Source organism: Nicotiana sylvestris, chromosome 10, assembly GCF_000393655.2.
Source record: "Nicotiana sylvestris chromosome 10, ASM39365v2, whole genome shotgun sequence".
NCBI classification, from domain to species: domain Eukaryota; kingdom Viridiplantae; phylum Streptophyta; class Magnoliopsida; order Solanales; family Solanaceae; genus Nicotiana; species Nicotiana sylvestris.
Window position 1 is genome coordinate 167,052,855 of NC_091066.1, and position 21,628 is coordinate 167,074,482.

The 21,628-nt window shown below is 38.9% G+C and overlaps 1 protein-coding gene across 2 annotated transcripts; it reads left to right on the forward strand.

Annotated features, from left to right (window-relative positions):
• Positions 1–17,864: 17,864 nt before the first annotated feature.
• Positions 17,865–21,418, forward strand: LOC104214086 (3-ketoacyl-CoA synthase 6-like). 2 transcript variants are annotated; one of them, XM_070160762.1, is made up of 5 exons: positions 17,874–17,970; positions 18,586–18,692; positions 19,606–20,008; positions 20,794–20,945; positions 21,038–21,418. In XM_070160762.1, exons 1-5 carry the CDS (start codon positions 17,909–17,911, stop codon positions 21,193–21,195), a joined length of 882 nt encoding a protein of 293 aa, XP_070016863.1. In that variant the 5' UTR covers positions 17,874–17,908; the 3' UTR covers positions 21,196–21,418. The 2 variants fall into 2 exon arrangements, with proteins under 2 accessions (XP_009762000.1, XP_070016863.1); XM_009763698.2 differs by having other exon boundaries at positions 17,865–18,692.
• Positions 21,419–21,628: the final 210 nt, after the last annotated feature.

A 21,628-nucleotide genomic window follows, 5' to 3' on the forward strand; every position in this document is an offset into this window, starting at 1 on the left:
GTTGGGTATTCAACTACCCTGAGAACCTTGGCTTTGACTTGCTTAGTGACATCTTCCTTGATTTTCAGACTCATGTCAGGCTTAAACTTTCTGAGCTTTTGCTTTACCGGCGGACATGTTGGATCGGTTGGCAGTTTGTGAGCCACAATAGATGTATTTAGACCAGTCATGTCATCATACGACCAAGCGAATATGTCTTCATATTCCCTTAGAAATTCTGTGTATTCCTTCTTTTCTGATGGCGATAAGTGGACACTGATTCTCATTTCTTTGACGTTCCTGTATCTCCCAGGTTAACAATCTCGGTCTCATCCAGGTTGGACTTAGGTCTGTTCTCAAAATTTTCAACCTCTTTAACCATCTCTTCTGGTATGTCATCTTCCTCTGAATCTATGTCTGTTTGTTGCGTTGTCTCGTTGCATGTCACATTCATTGGTTCATCAAGATAAGTAATAGTAATGTTGTATGAGTAAAGTAATGAGAGAAAATAATAAGAGTAAGATTTATAGGTAAAATGGAAATGTTTTGCTAAATTCCATAACTGTTTTGAATATTGAAGATCTTATTGCGAAAATTCAAAAATGCGAAAGGAAAATCAACTAGTATAAATGAAAGATAATGCATGATGCTTTGTTCAGCCTTGCTACCCCGAGGCTTTCCAGGCTTTGGTGGTTCTGATGGTCTAATTGTTGAGGCATGCTCCTTGGCTTACAGCCTGTATGGAAGGGCCTTCCTCCCCATCCTCCTTGAAAATGACACAACAATCCATATCATCATCTTCCACGAATAAATTCCTCATTGTTGCTAGTGCTTCCTCTTCTTCCGACCCATATATAATATCGGTTGACTGGAAAGTTTGTTCCAGATGGGGTATCGGCTGCTCCAATGGGTAGTAAGGGCCGCGCCATGATGGCGACCAGTTGTTGAACTCTTCCGAAGTGTACTCGTATCCTAGACCGAAAGTGGTGCCATGCTTCTTCAGCTTGATAGGTTTGGCGATTCCTTGGAGGTTCTTGCCAAGTCCCTTGCCAGGTTCATATCCGCTCTAGTTCAATATGCTTTCGATTTTGTTGTCCCACCATTTGTCCTTATCAACGGCGTTGACTCGCTCGATGTGGTGATAGATCTCTCCGCCTATCTTTCTTCTACCTTCGATCGCTGGGATGGTTTGGCGACTGTATATGGGATTGCTACCATTGCCGTGAATGATCACCTCTTGGTGATTCCGCTCAAACTTCACTGCTTGATGTAGGGTTGATGCTATAGCCCCAGCGGCATGAATCCAAGGACGTCCCAAAAGCAAGTTGTAAGATGTTGGCATGTCTATTAATTGAAATTCAACATCAAACCAAGTAGGCCCCATATGCAAACACAAGCTAATTTCCCCAATAGTGGACCTTTGGGAACCGTCGAAAGGTTTGACATTGATGGCCCCATCCTTGATCTCATGCAGCCCATTTCCCAATGTCCTGAGTGTTACCAACGGACAAATGTTGAGGCTGGACCCTCCGTTAATAAGGATTCTGGTGATGAAATAATCCTCGCATTGCACAGTGATGTGCAATGCCTTGTTGTGACTCAACCCTTCTGGTGCAACTCATCTTCATAAAAAGTGATCTTGTGACTCTCCAATACCTGCCCTACCATGTTTGCCATTTCTCCTCCAGTGATATTGCTCTGTACATATGCCTCACTCAGCACCTTCAACAAGGCGTTCTTATGTGCATCGGAGCTTTGCAGCAAGGCTCGGATAGAGATCTGTGCCGGTGTTTTGTTCAACTGATCAATGACTGAGTACTCCTTTGCTTGTATTTTTCTCCAGAGATCATCAAGCCCAGCTTTAGTGATGGTCGGTTGTCCAGAGGCCTTCTTGCTTGATTCAGCCAAATGTTCCGGGGTGTATACTCTGCCGATTCTTGTCATACCCTGTGCCGCGACTGCTTCTCCGGATTTGGCTTTCTCTTTCCTTCTTGCCTCGGTTGTGTAGTCCCAAGGAATGGCCTTTGTATGGAATGGTATTATAGCCGACATTGCTACTGTAATGGGCGCATTTACCCCAAACGGAGCATGTACTTTGGACGGTAAAACCGTAACTTCAAACGGCGCGGGTGTGTTTGCTGGAGACCCAAACTCAACCTCAATTGGTGTTGGTGTCTTTATGGGATAGGGCGCTTCAAACTCAAGTGGTATGAACATATTCACCTCGGTGTCCCCAGAAGGCTGGATCTGGACTACAATCGAATTAAGGGTGACTGTCGGTTTCTTTGGATAGTCACCTTCCGTGATCAAACCGATCGATCCCTTAGGGTCCCAATCATCTTCAATCTCAATCGTGTGAACGCCTCCACCCTTATGGTCGGGAAGAGGGTTGTTGCGGACATTCGGAGCAGGCTGCTTTGCCACAATAATCTTGTTATCAATCAGTGCCTGGATCTTATCTTTCAGAGAACGACATTCATCAATGGTATGCCCATTCATGTCGGAATGGTATGCACATGATTTATTTGGATTGACCCATTGGGAAGGGCTTTCAGGGGTTATAGCAGAGATGGGGGTGACATAACCAGCAACTTTGAGCCTTTCATACAGCTGGTCAATTGGTTCAGCAATGGCAGTATATTATTTGGGAGGTCTGCGGTCGAAATTCGGTCGGGGTCTAGGAAAGTTTTGGCGAGTGGGAGGTGATTGATAGTGAGAGGGTTGGGCATTGTAGGCTTGGTAGACATGTGTGGGTTGGGAATATCTAGGTGAAGTATGCTGATATGTGGGAGGTGGAGATGATTGGTAAGTAGGTGGTGGAGTTTGGTAAGAGGGCGAGGGTGCTTGGTAATTTGGAGTAGGTTGATATGTGAGTGGAGGCATCGGGTAGGTTTGGTATTTGATAGGGGATTTGGTTCTCTGTGCAACCATTACGACACTCACGTCCCTTTTCTTGGATGTGCCACCAGACTGTAGAGCCTTGTTGGTAGCCTGCAAGGCTTCAAAGTTTGTGACCATACCACTTTTGATGCCTTCCTCGATCCTCTCACCTAGCTTGATGATGTCAGAAAATTTCTGGCTTTCAATCAGCCTCAACCTATCATATTACTATGGGTCTTGAGCTCAGACGAAAAACCTGTTCATTTGTTCTTCTTCTAAAGCCGGTCTGACCTTAGCAGCTTCTGATCTCCAGCGAGTAGCATACTCGCGAAATGTCTCCGCGGGTTTCTTATTTAGGTTTTGGATATAGAATACATCTAGCGTATTTTCTGTGTTGAACCTGAACCTGTCCATGAAATCGAACGCCATGCTTACCCAGTTCGACCACTTCTTCGGATCTTGGCTAATGTACCAAGACAGAGCATCTCCCTTCAGACTCCTCATGAAAAGTTTCATACGGATCCTTTCGCCCTTTCCTACTCCGACCAGCTTGTCGCAGTATGTTCTCAAATGAACTCTCGAATCTCCTGTACCATCGAACATCTCGAACTTCGAAGGTTTGTACCCCTCGGGCAGTTCAACATCGGGTTGTATGCAGAGATCTTCATAGTTTAGCCGCTCAATTCCTTTGCTTCCTTCGACGTCCTAAATTCGGCTAGTCAACTTCTTAAGCTCTTCAGCCAGACTCTTGATGAGTGAGTCTTCATCATCAGAATCGGGTGTGCTTGAAATGGGTTGGGTGGAGTGTGGCGTGGTTTCCACGTAGATGGGGGTGTTATGAGTGTGGAAATGGTCATTTGAGGAGTTCACATGTTCTGGGATGAGCAATGGAGTATTGTTGGAAGTATGACAGGTGTTGCAATAGTGGTGAGGAGCGGGATGGTTTTGTGGTTTTGGGATGTTTTGTGTAAGTGTGGGGTTCTGAGCGTTAGGAAAATTGACATCTGGGGTGGTGAGGGAAAATGATAAGCTTGCCAAGTTCTGGACCTGATCAAGTTCCTCCTAAAATTTCAATAGTTTTTGCTCGAGTTGGGACGCACTTTCTTTGGAGACCTGAGTACCATGAGTGACCTCTACCCGTTCAGTTGAGTTGTTCAGATCCTCCATCTTTTCTTTGTTCTTGTTTTTAACAGGACTTGGAGGAGGAGTAGGTGGAGGGCCCTTTGATCTTGTGGAATATGATGACGATGCCAGAATGCACGAACTAACCTTGGGTGGAGGGGAATAAATAAACAAAAATAAAAACAAAAAGGTAACAAGTCAGTGAGGATTATAAAAAAAATGTTGCGATATTTAAACACATAGTGTAAGAATGTAAATCGTGTCCTAATTTGGGAACCTCTTTGTGCCCGAGGTAGGCCTAGTGACGAATTGATTTGGAGAACTTAGAATGCTAAATGCCTCATTTTATTGATAAAAAGTAGATGAATCCCAAAACGACGCTAAATAATAAAATGTCACTAGTGGCCATGGGCCTTATTACATTCATAAAACGAAAAGTAAATTCCTATCTATTTGGTCCCAGAAGGACCTTCCTCAGGTTGAATGCTCTCGTTGATCAGATCCTCCAATTCACGTAGGTTCACCAGTAGAAATGCCTTTGCCATGTGTTCTCCTTCATTTTCTTCAGCATTCTGGCAGTCGGTGACTCTCTTCCTCACTTTCCCTTCCAATTCCAGCAGACTGTACTCCAGATATTCCAACTTTTTGCTAGCTTTGGCGGCCCTCTCTTTCTACTCGTTGATTTGGTCATTTGATGGAAGACTCCTCCACTAGTCTAGCAAGAGTGGGGGTATGCTAATCATACCAAAACTGGGGACCTCGTGCCTCATTTTCTGCAAAACAAACAAGGTTAGGCCCTTACCCCCACCAGACTCGACTATTTAATACCAACAATTAGCATAAAAGCATTTAATTCTCCAAATAAATGCACATAACGTGGTAGTGTCCATTCGGGTTTTTAGAAAACCCAGTGGACTTTGGGCGAGGCTGTCTTAAAGAGTCATTATGCGGACAACATAACTGACTCGGTTAAGTTTGACCATAATGCATGCATAATTAAACAGAGTAAGATTTCTATGGGGTTTTAGACCGATACCCTTGAGCGGACAACTCAAGAGGGAAAGGCACAGAACCGTTGACTACACCGTTGATCGACTGGTTTTACCGCAAATATGCCTTTGCCGGATTTAAAGGGTGAAAATATCGGAAGAGCGCAACCACTCATTATAAGCGTTGCTATGGTATTTGTTTGGCACGAGTGGAATATGATGTTGAAAACATGTTTATGAAATGATTAAAACAAATTGTCATGTATTTGCACGTTCATAAAGTAATAATTACAATAATTTAAAACAGCCATAAAGGAGTGCAGTAGAGGAAAGCAGTAAAAGAAACATGGGAAAGAAACAAGAGACGAGTCAATTTCGCAATCGAAAAGAACATTGAATGCTTAAAAGAAATAAACAAATAATTGCGCATAAAGAAGCATAAATCACAATAATAGTCTGAAATGGTAAAAGCTTAAGTATCCCCAGCAAAGTCGTCATGCTGTCGCGCCCCCTTTTTTTCTCGTGAAATAAGGTTTATGACATTGACAACTCTTTTAATGGGTATTAAAAGAGAAGAGTCGCCACCTAATGATTAAAGTGCATGAGGACACTAAAAAGAGTTTGATTTAGGAAAACCAGAGATTGGGTAAGGGCTTGAAATTATCCCGAAGGGAAGGTGTTAGGCACCCCTCAGGATACACTAGTGTGGTTCCCGGCCATACTATAATTGTGACTTTAAGTAAGCAAATAAGAGTTTCAAATATGAGGGGGTTTTCACATAATGGTTGCAAATAGATAAAATTAAAGAAGTGAAAGGCAAGCTGAAATTTGAGAAAAACAGTTTAAAATTTTAAAAGGTAAACAACGAAATAAACAAGTAAGGGAAGGGGGGTCCTAAGTTTATAAATAATATGGATCACCGCACACAATGTCTGGTAATCGCTCCTCGACGAGGGGTTACACGTAACATTATCGCGTGGTCATCACATCTATATCTACCCTTTCCCACCCTGTTAAGGTATTAAAGTGAGGAATAGTCTCGTTTACTTATTGCATACTATTACCCACCCCAATCCTATCAGCCCCAGAGGTGCTTGGGACTGCTAATCCTATAATGGTGGAAAAGTTGGCTTATTTGTGGTTTCAAAAGGTAAAAATACTAAGGCGACAAACAAAACATGTATAGCAAGTATTGGAAAAACACATAAACAGGTATGGCTCAAATAAACCTCCTCAAATCAAAGAAAGCATAAAGTTTAGCATGTCTTACACGTACTGATTAAGGTCTGATTAAAACTTAAAAGGCTAAAGCAGACTGATTTATCAAATATTTTCAGATAAGAAGTCCGAATTAGACCTGCCCGCTGGTTGTAATTAACAAAAAAAAAACTGGTGCAGTCATAACTTTTATCCTAAGGCTTGCCTTAGTGTTATACGAAACCTATAGGCATGATATCTACTAGTTTCAGAAAAGATGAAGTGTACTAATTTTAGAAGAGGCCGTCAGTTATTCAGGGAAGACGAGTTTTGACAAAAGATTCTGTAGATGTTGGACAATGATATTGCCGATTTTAGACTTATAGGTGAACGAAAACATTTCATACTAGGTTGTTAATTCCTATAGGCATGCTTTCTAGGCCTTGTTGACTTTAAAAACATTGTTATTGATATGTAGAAATCCTATAGGCAAGTCATCTATATGCATTTAGTTATTTAACTCATATAAATAGGTTTGCTTAATGACAGATGCACATGCAAATTGCAGGAAGTCCTATAGGCATATTATCTATATGATATGCAAAATTTCAGAAATGACTTATGGACATGGTCTCTATATAATACAAAAGTGCAGAAACTTATAGACATGGTCTCTATATAATGTAGAAGTGCAGAAACCTATAGACATAGTATCTATATAAAATGCAGAAGTATAATAATTCCCTATGAACATGATATTTATATGAAGTGCAGAAGTATAATGATTCCATTTGAACATGATATCTACCCCTTTGCATGCATGATTCCCTCCCTTTTCACTAGCCATCCCCAATAGTTATTACAAGTTATTACAGCCCAGAATGAAATAAGAAAAGTAAAATTAAAAGCACAATCAAGGAGAGCCTAATTCAGACTCCATGTCTGAAATATGAGATGAACCAACTCTAAAAATCATGATCCAAAGCCTTCCTCTCATCTTTGGATGTGTCAGAGTTCCCTAAGAGCCTCATATGGACTCCGGGCAGTGCTCACACCCAAATGTTACCAGATTAAGAATATAGTGCAGTGTGGAAGGGTCAGCCCTCAAGTGTCCAAGTTCAGAGGGAACTCAAGGTCCCAAGGGAAGGCTCACAAGAGGAGGGCAGAACCTAGAAGCTAGGAGAGAGTGCAAGTGCAGAAGTGAAATTCTGAAAAGGGAAAAAGGGGAAAAGGGAACAACTTAAAAATCACTGCATATAGGGGAATAGAGGAGTAAAGAATTTACAAGAACACAAGAGAAGCAGGCTAATGGGCATACTCAGCAATGGGATATGCTGGCACACCCTCTAGCCTGTTAGAGGTTAGGACCTCACTGGTTCAGAACTCAAGTCATGGACAATAACTCATGTTGCCATGCCCTAAGTCATCACTTACAAACACATAGGGGTAATGGGGTAGGGAGCAAAGATTCACAGTAGAAACAGGCGGTAGAACATAGGCATATTAAGTTAAATATTGAACTCTACATAAGCAGTAAGGTAGCCAGGGATAAAAAAACTTTAAGTAAACACATTGGGGTGATGCTGAAACTAAAATTAGGACATACCAGTTTCAGAGAAAACAAACAAAGAGAAAGCAATAGTCTTGTAAAGACAAAGTGCAAACGAGCAATCAGAATGCTATGAGTTTAGAAGAGAATTGTGAAGTCTGAAGTGTAGAAGTATTGAATTGAGGGTGTCCTAAAGTGCAGAAGGGTCGTGCCTTTTTATAGTGCAGAAAGCAAGTATAAATAGGTAAGAAAATAGTTTGGAAATCAATTACACAAGGTCTCCTTTTAATTAAGGGATTTTGATTTCAAACGGGTAAAATAATTAAGGAAAAGGGTCAATCAAACACTTTTCTAGAGCAGTACAAGAGGGGTAAATACATAGAGGTTTATTCAAGGACAAAGTCTTGATAGTACACGGTTTGTGCAAATAAGGAAAAGAAATAAGTTAACAGCTGGTAAATCAGAAATTGAGGATTTCATATGAATGAACCAGGTCAGAAAGATGGGAAGGATTTCGACTTAAGAAAAATTAGTACCAATCAATTAAACTTATTAAAAGGAATTCTGAATCAATCGCAAGTTGGAAAACCATTTTGAAGAAAGATTCCTCATATATAAAAGAACACAGACATGTTAAACATGAAGAAATTTGTCATGCTATTTAATAGAAGAGTCTAGTGTAGGAGAATCAGAATTGTGTGCAAACAAAAGAAGTTCACACTTAGTTCATAGACCCAGAAATAAGTCTGATAGAGTCAAGGGTCCTCAAACGGAACCCTAGTTTGATCATATGACCAAACTCGGAGGAAACCCCCAAATTCTAGGGTTTCCGACTCGAGTCAATTACAGAGATGAGGAGGCAACATGCACAGAGATTTCTTTTCAGAATCTCATGAGAAGACAAGCAAATACAAATAACATTCAAAGTAGACAGAGTGTAGGAGCATAATGAGAGAATAGTCACGACATTAAAAGAAACGTGTTTAAGAAAACCTTTTATAAGGGACTTAAACAGAGTTCAGTAGAAGGCAAACAAAACTTAAGAACTCAGTAAGAAATACATACAGTAGAAGAACACAAAAATAACGGAAAAGCATAGCAAAAGATCATATAGGAAAATACAACAAGATAAACATGCGAGCATGGTACAAAACACAGTAGAAAAACAAAGCACAGAAGAACATGTATAGCATAAGAAAGCAGTAGAAGCACATGTGTGACAAATACACTCAAAGAAAGGAAAAGAAGAGTCGGAGAAACATTTTAAGCTTTTTCAGAAACCCTAAATCTGAAAGAAGTAATTTTTTGAAAGAAAAAATTGGGGAAAACGTTTAAAAACTCAAGTAGAGCACATATATAGAACAAATCTAAGAAAAAATAAGAGAAAACCTCAAATAGTTTAGGGTTTCAGGGGAACCCTAAAACGAGAAAGGCTTGGAAAGGTTTGATCTGAGTCGGAGAGGTTAGAACCATGGTCAAAACATCATTGTACGCCGGGGCAAAACTAGCAAGGGCCAAAGAACCTTGGACCTGTAAAGATCTGAATGGAAACCTTCAAGGTCAGACCTAGGACCTTCGAATACCAAGTGTTTGAGAGCAGATGGAGATGAGTTTAGGCCGTCCATGGCTTGAGAAGCCACGGATTCCGGTGAGCTTGAGGTAGAAGACAATGAGAGAGGCTAGGGTTTCGAGAGGGTTCGAGAGAGTTTGAGAGGAGAGGGATTTCAGAGGCGGCTGATAGAAGAGAATGAGGGGATTAGGGTAGTCATTGAGGAATTAAAAAGGTATGGAATGATCGGGGCCGTCGATCAAAATGATCAACGACCTAGATTAAAAGAGAGGGCCGAGCGGATCGGATAAGCGGGTCAGGGGTCGGGTTAAATTGAAATTGGGCTGGGTAATTTGGGATTTGAAATTGGGTTATTTGGGGGATCAATTTGGGCTATAATTGAAATAGCCAGTTTTTCCCTTTTTATTTTATAAAAATAGTAAAATGACTTTTGAAAATAAATTAAAGGTACTAAATTAATTAATACTAAATTAATTAATAATATATAGATATTATATTAAAAATGATGGAACCAATTTTATAATTATACGCGCAATTAAATCTTAAAATAGGCTAAAATTGCAATAAATGCAATTTAACTTTTAAAATACTAAATAAATTTACACAAAATGTGCAAAAATTACCTAAGCTATATTTTGGTATAGATATGAGAATAAAATTAATTATTCACCAAAATAATGATTTTGGGAATAATTATTAGTTTTTGTACTGCTAAAATAGGGCAATAAATTGATTTAAAAATCTTTTAAAATTAGAAAAAATACTAAAACGTTTGGATATACCTATATATGCATATATATGATATTTTGAAAGTATTTTGCATATATAAAATATATAGAAAAAAATTGGGTATCAACATCGGCTTGACCGTTGCCAACGGGATGGTATGGCGTGGAGAGTATTCGCTTGATGCACCATTTTTCAAAGAACTCGGTCGTCTTTTTCTCGGTGAACTGAGGTCCATTATCGCAGCTAATTTCTTTGGGGATGCCGAAACGGCATATGATATTTTTCCATATGAATGTGATGACTTCCTGTTCATGTATTTGGGCGTACACACCTGCTCCCACCCATTTGGAAAAGTAGTCAGTTAAAACTAAAAGGAAACGTGTCTTACCTTGCTCCGCTGGGAGGGGTCCAACGATGTCCATTCCCCATTTGATGAACGGCCACGGTGAAGTGATGGAGTGGAGGAGTTCGCCGACTTGGTGTATCATAGGCGCATACTTTTGGCACTGCTCGTATCTCTTGACGTAGTCCGCGACTTCCTTTTTCATAGTGGGCCGGTAATACCCTGCTCAAAGGAGGCATCTGACGAGGGCTCGGTAGCCTGTATGGGAACCATAGTGACCCTCGTGTACTTCTTCGATCACGCGCCTTGTTTGATTTGGCCCTAGGCATTTTGCCAAAGGGCCACCGAACGTTCTCTTGTAAAGGTCGTGATTTATGAGGTTGTACCTGGCCGCCTGCATTCGAAGCTTTTTGCTTCCTTATTGTCTTGCGGGAGTGTTCCCTCCTGTAAATATGTCATGACGCGGTTGTGCCAATCTTAAGTCAGATTTATAGAATGTACCTCAATTTGGTCTATTGACGAGTGGAGGAGGGTGACCACATTCTCCTTGGTGATATTTTTGGTTGCTGCTGCCAGTTTGGCGAGGCTATCTTCTTTGACATTTCACGCCCAAGGTATCTGGTCGAGTCTGCATTCATCGAATTCTGGCAAAAGTTTATGGATTTCTGCCCGATATTTCTGTAGCCTTTGCTCCCTGATTTGGAAAGTCCCAGTAACTTGGTTAACAACGAGTTGTGAGTCGCACCTGAGGACGACTCGTCATGCGCCATATTTGAGGTCCAATTCAGTCCTACAATTACGGCCTCATACTCGGCCTCATTGTTAGTCATTTTGAGGCACCGTATGGATTGGCGAATCACTTTGCCTATTGGGACTTCAAGTATGAGTCCCAGTCCAGACCCCGATGCATTAGATGCGCTGTCGATATAGAGGACCTAGAGGTTGGGTTGCCTAGGGGAGGTGCGAAGTGCTTCCTACTCGACCTCGGTCAATATTTCTGCACTGAAGTCGGCAACGAAGTCGACGAGTACCTGCGACTTTATCGTTGTTCGTGGCTGATATGTTATATCGTACTCGCTCAATTCTATGGCCTATATGGACAATCTTCCCAATAGTTTGGGTTTGTGCAGGATACTCTTGAGGGGGGAAGTCGTCACCACCGATATGGGGTGACATTGAAAATATGGTCTAAGTTTTCGTGAAGTTATGACCAATGCCAGAGCTAGTTTTTCGAGGTGGGGATACCTATTCAGGTGTCGACCAGGGTTTTGCTGATATAATAAATCGGAGATTGCGTACCTTTATTTTTGCGCATCAAAATTGCGCATACTATGACTTTCGAGATGGCTAGGTAGATTAGGAGGCGTTCGCCAGGATCTGCCTTAGCGAGTAGTGGCGGTGAGGACATGTATGCTTTTAGTTTTCTTAGGGCCTCGATGCAATCTTAATTCCACTAGAGCCCGTTGTCTTTCTTCAGCACATTGAAAAATCTATGGCATCTGTCGGATGATCGTGAGATGAACCTCGACAGAGCGACTATCCGGCCAATCAGTTTTTGTACCTATTTTTTGCTGGTTAATATTTCAGGTATTCCTTCTATGGCCTTGATGTGGTCTGGATTGACCTTGATGCCTCTTTGTGATACCAAAAAACTGAGGAATTTGCCCGAGGTTACGCCGAAGGTGCATTTTTTGGGATTTAGCTTCATTCCATATCGTCTTAATATGCCGAAGGCCTCTGTAAGGTGGTCGATGTGGTCCTCTTTCCTTTTGGATTTGACCAACATGTCATCAATGTAAACCTTCATCGTTTTGCCGAGTTGGTCTTTAAACATTTTGGTGATCAACCTTTAATACGTGGCCCCTACATTCTTTAGCCCGAATGACATGACTTTGTAATTAACAATACGTTCCTTGATGGGTGATGAAAGTAGTTTTCTCCTGGTCTTCCTCCTCCATGAGGATTTGGTTGTAACCCGAGTAGGCATCCAAAAAGCTTAGTAGTTCGTGCCCTGTTGTTGCATCGATAATTTGGTCGATATGAGGCAGGGGAAAAGAGTCTTTTGGGCATGCTTTGTTCAGATTTGTGAAATCTACGCAGATGCGCCATTTCCCGTTTTTCTTCTTTACCATGACCACATTTGCGACCAATTGGGGATATTTTGATTCTCGGATAGAACCGTTGGCGAGCAGCTTATCAACTTTAATGTTGACGGCCTCGTTGATTGCGGCATTGAACTTTCTCCTTACTTGCGATACCGGTGGATAGAACAGATCAACATTCAATTTATGCGTAGCGATGTCTTTCGGGATGCCCGACATATTTGAATGTGAGAAGACAAACAAATTGGCATTGTCAATTAAGAATTTATGAAATATACCTGGTTCCGAGAGATTGTGTCCAATATAAGCCTTCTTTGTGCCCTCATTGTTGTCTAGTTGGACGGGATTGAGATCTTCTATTGTCAACTCAATGGCTTCCACGATGTAGGGATCCTTGATAACATCTGTCTGTGCGTCGGATCTGGTTCCCGACATTGCTAATTAATATGCTTCTACATTCGCTCCCTTTAGTTGCTGGGTGTGTGTGCAATCCTGGGCGATGCGGTAGCATTCTTGCGCAATGCGTTGTTCACCTCGAATGTTGAATATTCCCCATGGGGTAGGGAACTTGATTAATTGATAGAGGCTTGACGGGATGGCCCTCATGGCGTGTATCCACGGCCACCCTATGATGGCGTTGTAGGTCGTATGTTGGTCCATGATATGAAACATTGTTTCTAAGGTGACTCCTCCGGCTAGAACGTGTAGCATTATTTCTCCAGAAGTTCGCTCGACTGCATTATTAAAACTCGTTAGTGTTATGCAACGTGGTATTATCTTATCTTCTAGCCTCATTTGTACGAGGACTTGAGGATGGATAATACACGCACCACTTCCGTCGTCCACCATTATTATTTTCACATCAGTATCTAAAATACATAAAGTAATAACAAGAGCACCGTAATGAGGGAAAGAAAAACCATCGGTATCTGACTTATCGAAGACGATACTATCTTCGAGGTCATCATACCGTTCGTGAGTGATCAACCGCTTGAGTTTGTGTATAGTGGTGAATTTCACATGGTTGATTGCTGCCCGTCGCCTCCACCAATGATCATTTGGATAGTGCGAGTAAAAGAGGGGGGCTTTGGAGGTCCCTGGGGTTGTTCGCATCCGCGGGCAAAAATGGCTCGCCCTCGGTCGCTCATTAGTTCTCTCAATTGTCCCTGGTTCAGCATTCTCACTACCTCCTGCCGCAGACCTATGCAGTCTTCGGTCTTGTGACCCCGCTCCTGGTGAAATTCAAAGAGAGCGTTCGACCAGAGTATTTGGATCGGATTTCATCTTTTGCGGCCATTGTACCTTTGTGCCGAGCTTCTCTAGTGCGTACACTATTTCTGTAGGGAAAACACAAAAATTATAAGCAGACAAGAGTGGAGGCATACCTCTTTCATTTTGCTGAGTCCCTATGTGACGGGTCAGACCATCCATGTACCGAGGCGGTGGTGGGATGACTGTTCTGATATAGGGCTAATGTCTTTCTCGGCCGAGACGGGGATCCAATTGATCCCTTCGACCGTCGTTACGATGATCTTTCCTTGATTTTGCTTGAACTGACATTAGCCATTGGAACGGGCCGTTGAGGTCATCCTCATCGCTCTTACCTCGGTGCAATATGCATTGTGGATTTCTTCCCATGTGGTAGGAGGATATTTCATGAGTTTGCTCAGTAGTTTTCTGGTTGCTCTCGACCCGTTCCTGCTCAACCCATTCTGGAAGACCGCTACCGCCATCCCCTCTGATACCTTTGGTATGCTCATTCTCACCCTGTTAAACCCAGCGAGGAAGTCTCTGAATCCCTCGCTAAGCGATTGCCAAACAGTGAATATATCATTTACCCTGGCTTCCGCCTTTTTAGACCTTGCATGAGCGGTGACAAACTTGTCCGACATTTTTTAGAACGTCGCTATTAACCGCGTCGGCAGTTGTGAGTACCAGGTTAGGGTTCCCCCTGTTAGGGTTTCGCCAAATTTTTTCAGTAATATTGACGGTACTTTCTCATTCGAAAAGTCATTGCCCTTCACCGCTGTGGCATAGTGAACGATATGATCTTCTGGGTTCGTAGTATCATCGTATATCTTCAGATATGGTAGCATTTTGAAGGTTTTAGAATGGCATGTGGGGGCTGCTCCTTCGCTGTATGGCAGTTCGACGAATCGACCAGCGTCTCATTTCGATAATAACTTTGGGGCGCCCGGTATCTTGTCGACCCTTTCTTGAAGCTCTTTCATTTGGGGCTGCTCCTTGTTTTCATTTTCCATTTCTTCCATTTTCTTCAGAATGGCTGTGAATGCGTCATTACCTGTGTCAACAGTGGCGTGAGTGTTACCTGTTTGGGGGGCATCCTGTTTGCAAGTGGTTGTATGATATCTACGTGTGTAGTATCTTTGTTCTCCCTTTGGACAAGTTTATCGAGTATGTTGTTCAGAGTGCTTGTTAGTCACTCTTCCAGTAGTCTTTTTATTGCTAATGGTGCTTTCTCTATTGTTGATGTGGAGGTTCCCTTTTCTCGTGAAGCAGTTACGCTCTCGGGGGGGGGGGGGGAGGCGAAGCACTCCGCCTAGGTATAGCATTCGGTGTCGCGTTTTCATCGTTTTCCCTGCCATCTTCGTTGATTGTGTTCAAGATATTGGTAGTGACACCTACTATCGTTTTCAACCTCACATCTCATTTTCCTGCCATTGTTAGTGGTGCAAACGAGGAAGAAACGTATTTTTTTATGATCCAGAAAGAACTATAGTTTCAACTAGAAAACTCCCCACAGACGCTGCCAAATTGTTTGAGCAAATAATTACTAAACTAATCGATAACAAATTGATGGTGAATCTTAGTTGAGCTTAATAAATCCTAGATCAAATAGAATGAAAATCCAATCTAACGAGAAGAGCTCAGCAGCATTAATCAGTAAACTTAATGCACTATGACTAACAATGTATGTAATATCATGAATATACAATAAATGGAAGGAAGATAATGGTTGTCGTGAAACGGAGTTGCTTCCCAATGATTATATGGTTGGGTGTCCCTTCCTTCTATCGATGTGAAATGGCCTGCAACCCATATGAGTGTGGAATCTAAAGATTTATGGATGAAAATTAAACAACATATGCTTGAGTGAAGCAAATAAGACAATTCCTCTGTGTTTCTTTTTACAATATATTATTTGTTCTTTGAAAATGGCGGATCCTTTTCTTGTTTACTATCTCCTCCTATTTGTGAGGGACATTTTCTAAAAAACCCTAAAAAGTACAACATAAAGAATATCCAAAAGGCATATTCTTTCTGTCTCTTTCTAAGTTTAAACTACCGTTACTATCTTATTTCAGCTGCCCGCTTTTGGTCGTCGTCCCTTATCACAACGACCGTCAATCGTTGTGTTGTGGTGACCCCGTCCTATATCTTGCTTATCCATTGCCGCAATTGCCAAATTTGGATCTATACAAAAAGTATCCATGCTCCGGCTCATTTCATGCTGATTTGTTTTAATATAGTTGTTCTGCTCTCTTTCTTATCTATTCAATTAATTAAGCTCGAGATGTAGCAGTTTCACGTCCATTTTGAATTAGGGGCCCTTTGTATTATTGTCCTTTTATCAAAGGAGCGTTCAGAATATTAATACCGACAATATAACTTCAGCTATATTTATAATTATAACTGTATGGAGCGGATTCAGAATTTAAATTTTATGGGCTTAAATTCTTAATTCTATTATATTGTATTTAATATAATGAGTTCAATTTTTATTTTTACACTTATTTAATTAAACTTTTAACACGTATATAGAGTCTAAATCGAAATTACTGGTTCGGATGAGCTCACAACTTCTTCATTGGGTTAACTACAGTGTCTGACTTAATGGGAAAGTAGGACCAAGCTGCTGTCACCCTGTAGTGGCCATTTGCATTAGTCAATGTGCCGTAATACTTTATCCGTTCATTTTTACTTGTCATATTTTTTCAGAGTTAAATTACATAAACTTTAATTTATATTTTTATATATATATATATATATATATATATATATATATATATATATATATATATATATTTTCACAATATTAATATGAAAAGATTACAAATTATAGTATTTATCATATTGTTTTCGAATATCAATATTTTAATTTTTAAAATATTAAAATAATCTAATGCAATTTTGCTTTAAAATGAGTTAAATTGTCTCTCGAAAAATGGAACGTCACAAATAAAAGTGAACGAAGAGAGTAGTTATTTTTTATTAAGAGAAAAAAGATGAGCTGTCGCCTAGTGTAAAACTCTTACGACCAATAATTAAATGTCGTTTGGTAGACACTTTGCGAAAGAGTTTTTGATTCTTTTTAAGAGCATTTTTGCAAAAAATCAAACGACAAGAAAGAATTTTTTTTAGTTTCTTTCATACCATAATTGAAAATGTGGTTTTTCTTTTTGTAAAAGTAAAACTTAAACATTTTTCAAAGAGTAATTTATTTCAAAACTTAAACCAAATGCCAAATTAGTGATCATAAGAATAATTTTAGTATTTTGTATATATTTAATTTACTAAAAATAAAAATTATTGAGTTCGCCCGAACTCATAGAGCATGATCATCATAACCTCACCTAGTTAGGCGTGAGCGTTCGGGCAGTTCGAATTGAATATGAAAATTTCAGTTTGAATATTCGATTTTCAGATTAAATAAATGACAATTCAAATCCGATCCAAATAAGATCGGATTTGATCGGAGTTTTTAAGTTCGATTTTGGATTAATCGGTTTGAATATTTCGGATTTTCAATTTTAAGCCTATAAGTTTAGATTTTTCATTTTTTGCAAAAATGAATATCCAAGTAAAATCTTCATATTAAACTACCTACATAGTTTCTCATTCTCACTGCAGTCATTCAAATAAAGTATTCAGGCAATGAAATCGTTGTCAATAAAATACAACAAAGACATTAATAAGACCGATAAGAAGTAGCAAATAATAAAACTATGTCCAAATAAAAAATATTCTGACAGTAACTTAGTAATTAGTATTAAATATATGAGATAATGTCTAATAGGTGGGTATTTGACTTATTACTATTGACATATGGATAATGGACTAGATATAAAGTATAAAAATTTCGAATTTTCGAATATTTAAAAATCTGAAGTACCAAATTCAATATCCAATCTAAAATCCAAAAAATTTAAAAATACAATCTGTTATCCGAAAATCCAAAAAAAAAAATTGATTTGCCCAAATTATGTCCACTCCTACCCCTAGTACTAGTGATAGAGAGCTAGGTTGGTACACACCTTATTATTTAGGTTGAGGACACTTGCCAAGTGTAACAGCTACATTTAATCACATTAAATCATAGCAACTACCTATATTGCTATAATTCATTTCCCCCCCTCTTTAAATCTCCATTCTATTTCTTCACTATTATTTTGTACTCAAAACTTATCCTCCATTTCCTTTCCCAAAATGCCTAAAATATCATCACCAAAATATTCTCAATCAATGAAACAAAAATATGCCAAATTAGGGTACCAATACATAGTGAACAACATTTTAACTTTCTTGTTATTACCCTTTATGCTTACTATTCTTATTCTAATTCTTCAACTAAGTCCAAATGAAGTCCTCAGTTTTTATAACTCTATTTCCTTCACATCTCTTCCCTCCATTTGTTCATTATTCGTCATCATTTATGTATCAACATATTACTTCATGTCGCGTCCAAGAACTATATACTTAGTGGATTATGCATGTTTTCGCCCTCCTAATATGTTTCGAGCCCCCTCTGCTTCTTTTGTGGAACATGCACAACTCATTTTACCCACCGAGCCTAAGAGCGTTCGTTTCCAAATGAAAATGCTTGAACGCTCTGGGCTCGGTGAAGAAACCGCTCTACCACCAGCCATCCATTATATTCCACCAACACCAACTATGGTTTTGGCTAGAGAGGAAGCTGAGCTTGTTATTTTTTCTATCATGGATTCACTTTTGGAAAAAACAAGATTAAACCCTAAATTTATTGATATTCTTATTGTAAATTGTAGCCTTTTTTCGCCAACTCCTTCCCTTTCAGCTATGTTGATTAATAAGTATAAGCTCAGGAGTAATATAAAGAGTTTTAATTTATCTGGAATGGGATGCAGTGCAGGACTCATATCCATTGATTTAGCTCGTGATCTTCTTCAACATTACCCTAATTCAAACGCTGTGGTCATTAGCACTGAGATTATCACCCCGAATAGCTATCTAGGTAAAGAGATTTCTTTTAAGTATTAAAATTTATTTATTACAAAAATCATATGTTTTTGAACATATTAAATTTTAATAAATGGACATGAAAGAATTATTGATGGAAAGGTTATATACCTCTTATTGATAAATCGCATTACAGGCAAACCTCTCTATAACAACCTCGTTTTTTCCGATATTTTTTGGCTGCTATAGTAAAGTGTTGTTATAAAGGACATACATTATAATATAGTATAAAACTCTGTTCCAAAAAAAACTTGTCTTTTACAATGAATTGTTGTTATATATAGATAATGTTATAGAGAGGTCTGACTGTATATGGGATGTCATTATATGTTACAGTTCCTCTGACTGTGATATACTTCCTTCGTTCACTTTTGCTTGTTCACTGTATTAAAAATATATTTTTATTTTTACTTATCCATTATAATCTTCCGGAAACAGGCTCTCTACTCCTTCGGGATAGAGGTAAGGTCTGCGTACATACTACCCTCCCCAGACCCCACTTGTGGGATTTTACTGGGTTGTTGTTGTTGTACTTGTCCATTATACTAAATCAAGAGAAAGACAATCTTTTTTTCGTATTTTATCTTTTTCATTAACTACTCATTCCCCAAATTATTTCCCTAAGTCTTTTTGAAATTATCATTATTATAGGTAAAATTATAAAATACATACTTCATTTATTTTTCTTTAAGGAAGTGCAAAGTCAAAAGTGGACAGCTAGAAATGAACGGAGAAGGCTTTGGGAAGAGGTTCATTTAATATTCAAAAACTACTCAGTAACAGTTGTACAAGTAGGGTTTAATATTAGGGTTAACTAAGCGTCGTGTAGTAGGAGGAACAATGAAAATATTGATTATTGTAAGTTTTTTCATGATACATAAAAGTTGTTTCACCTTTTGTTAATTTAGGTAAGGAGAGATCAATGTTGCTACCTAATTGCTTGTTCAGAATGGGAGGAGCTGCCATTTTTTTATCTAACAGAAAATCAGATCAAAGGAGGGCAAAATACCGTTTAGTACATGTTGTAAGAACACATAAAGGAGCAGATGATAAATCATTTAGATGTGTACAACAACAAGAAGATCCAGAAGGAAAAGTTGGTATAAATTTGTGTATAGATTTAATGCAAGTTGCAGGAGAAGCATTGAAGTCTAATATTACTACAATTGGACCCCTTGTTCTGCCTGCTTCAGAGCAACTTCTCTTCCTTCTGACATTCATTCGTCGAAAAATTTTCAAGAAAAATTCGAAACCATACGTTCCGGACTTTAAACTAGCGTTTGAGCATTTCTGCATACACGCGGGAGGAAGGTATTCTTCTTTACTTTTTAATTTTGACCATAAATTCAAATATACAATGTTTATATTGTTTTCAATAAAATTTAAATATTTGAAAAATAGTTCAAAAGAACTACTGGTTACAATAATTAAGGATTTAAAAATTTTAAAAAGCCTATAACAAATCACGGTAAAAAAAAAATTATTTGACTTTCGAAATTCCGCCAAATAAATTGAGATAAAGGGACTAATATATTATACATAGTTTAGTACTCCCGCTGTTCATTTTTACTTGTCCACAATAAATACTTATTTGAAAAAATAATAAAGAAGTACAGATTTTACCATAATACCCGTAATAATAATAGTATTTTAAGAAGTTTTAGCAAATAATTTAGTAATGAGTATAGTAAATGATAAGACACAAGTAAAAGTGAACGAAAAAAATACATGTATTAATTTAATAATACATTCTAGCTACGTTTAGTGGCGAAATCAAGAATTTTTCCTAGGGTGTTCAAATTAAAAAGAAGCAAACAAATCCCTGAGAAAGGGTATATATATATATATATATATATATATATATATATATATATAGAGAGAGAGAGAGAGAGAGAGAGAGCTATTTCCAAGGGTGTTCAAACTAAAAAGAAACAAAAAAATCTCTGAAAAAGATAAAATCTAATATTTTACCTATACAAACAATATCATTTTCCGACAAAGAATGGTCAACCATGTAGCTTCGCTCCTGGCTATGTCAATTTCCTAATAAGTAAATTCATGTACTTGGGATAAATAAATTATATCTATCCCAATAGGGCGGTGATAGATGAGCTGCAGAAAAGCCTGCAGCTATCGGCGGAGCACGTGGAGGCATCAAGGATGACGTTGTATCGATTCGGGAACACGTCATCGTCGTCGCTATGGTATGAGATGAGTTACATTGAGGCAAAGGGGAGAATGAAGAAAGGTAACGATCGTTATCATTTAAAAGTTTAAACTGTTATTAAAACAAGGACGATTTCAATTACTTAATTATGTTATGCCTCGAATGATCAATAGGTGACAGGATTTGGCAAATTGCATTTGGAAGTGGATTCAAGTGTAACAGTGCGGTTTGGAAGTGTAATAGAACAATCAAAACCCCAGTAACTCATAGTCCATGGGCTGATTGTATTGACAGATATCCTGTTGATATTCCAGATGTTGTTAAGCTCTAGTCTTTAAACTTTAATCAATGTATTAAGTTAATTAATTCCCTCTTTTCTTCCCTCTACCAAAAATGAAAATGGAGAAGGAGAAGAGACGATGGAATTGAGGAATTTTCAGTGTGTTTTCTTTGCATGCAATATGTCGTTTTCCTTTATTTTTATTAGTCTGTAAAATTATATGTTACAAAGGAGAGTGTGTGTTTTTCATGAATGTGAAATAATGTTGTGGCAACGTTGTATGGGTCTGAATTTGACCAACTACGACCTGCAATGAGCACGATAAATGGTCGAGTACTTGCGAGTCGACGCCAAGAAGGATACAACCTCGATGGTAAATTAAGCCCATCTAGGGGATGTCGAGAATATTCCTCAAGGATCTCTTGCATGTCATTTTTATGGGGGGGGGGGGTAATTTCCGAATATATAAGAAGAATGAGAACCT

Excerpts from the sequence above, each read along its gene's own strand:
- LOC104214086 (XM_009763698.2), top strand. The coding sequence starts at position 17,909 with ATGCCTAAAATATCATCACCAAAATATTCTCAATCAATGAAACAAAAA. Across the intron at positions 18,693-19,605 it reads CACCCCGAATAGCTATCTAG|GTAAGGAGAGATCAATGTTG; the intron begins GTAAAGAGATTT and ends TTGTTAATTTAG. Across the intron at positions 20,009-20,793 it reads TGCATACACGCGGGAGGAAG|GGCGGTGATAGATGAGCTGC; the intron begins GTATTCTTCTTT and ends CTATCCCAATAG.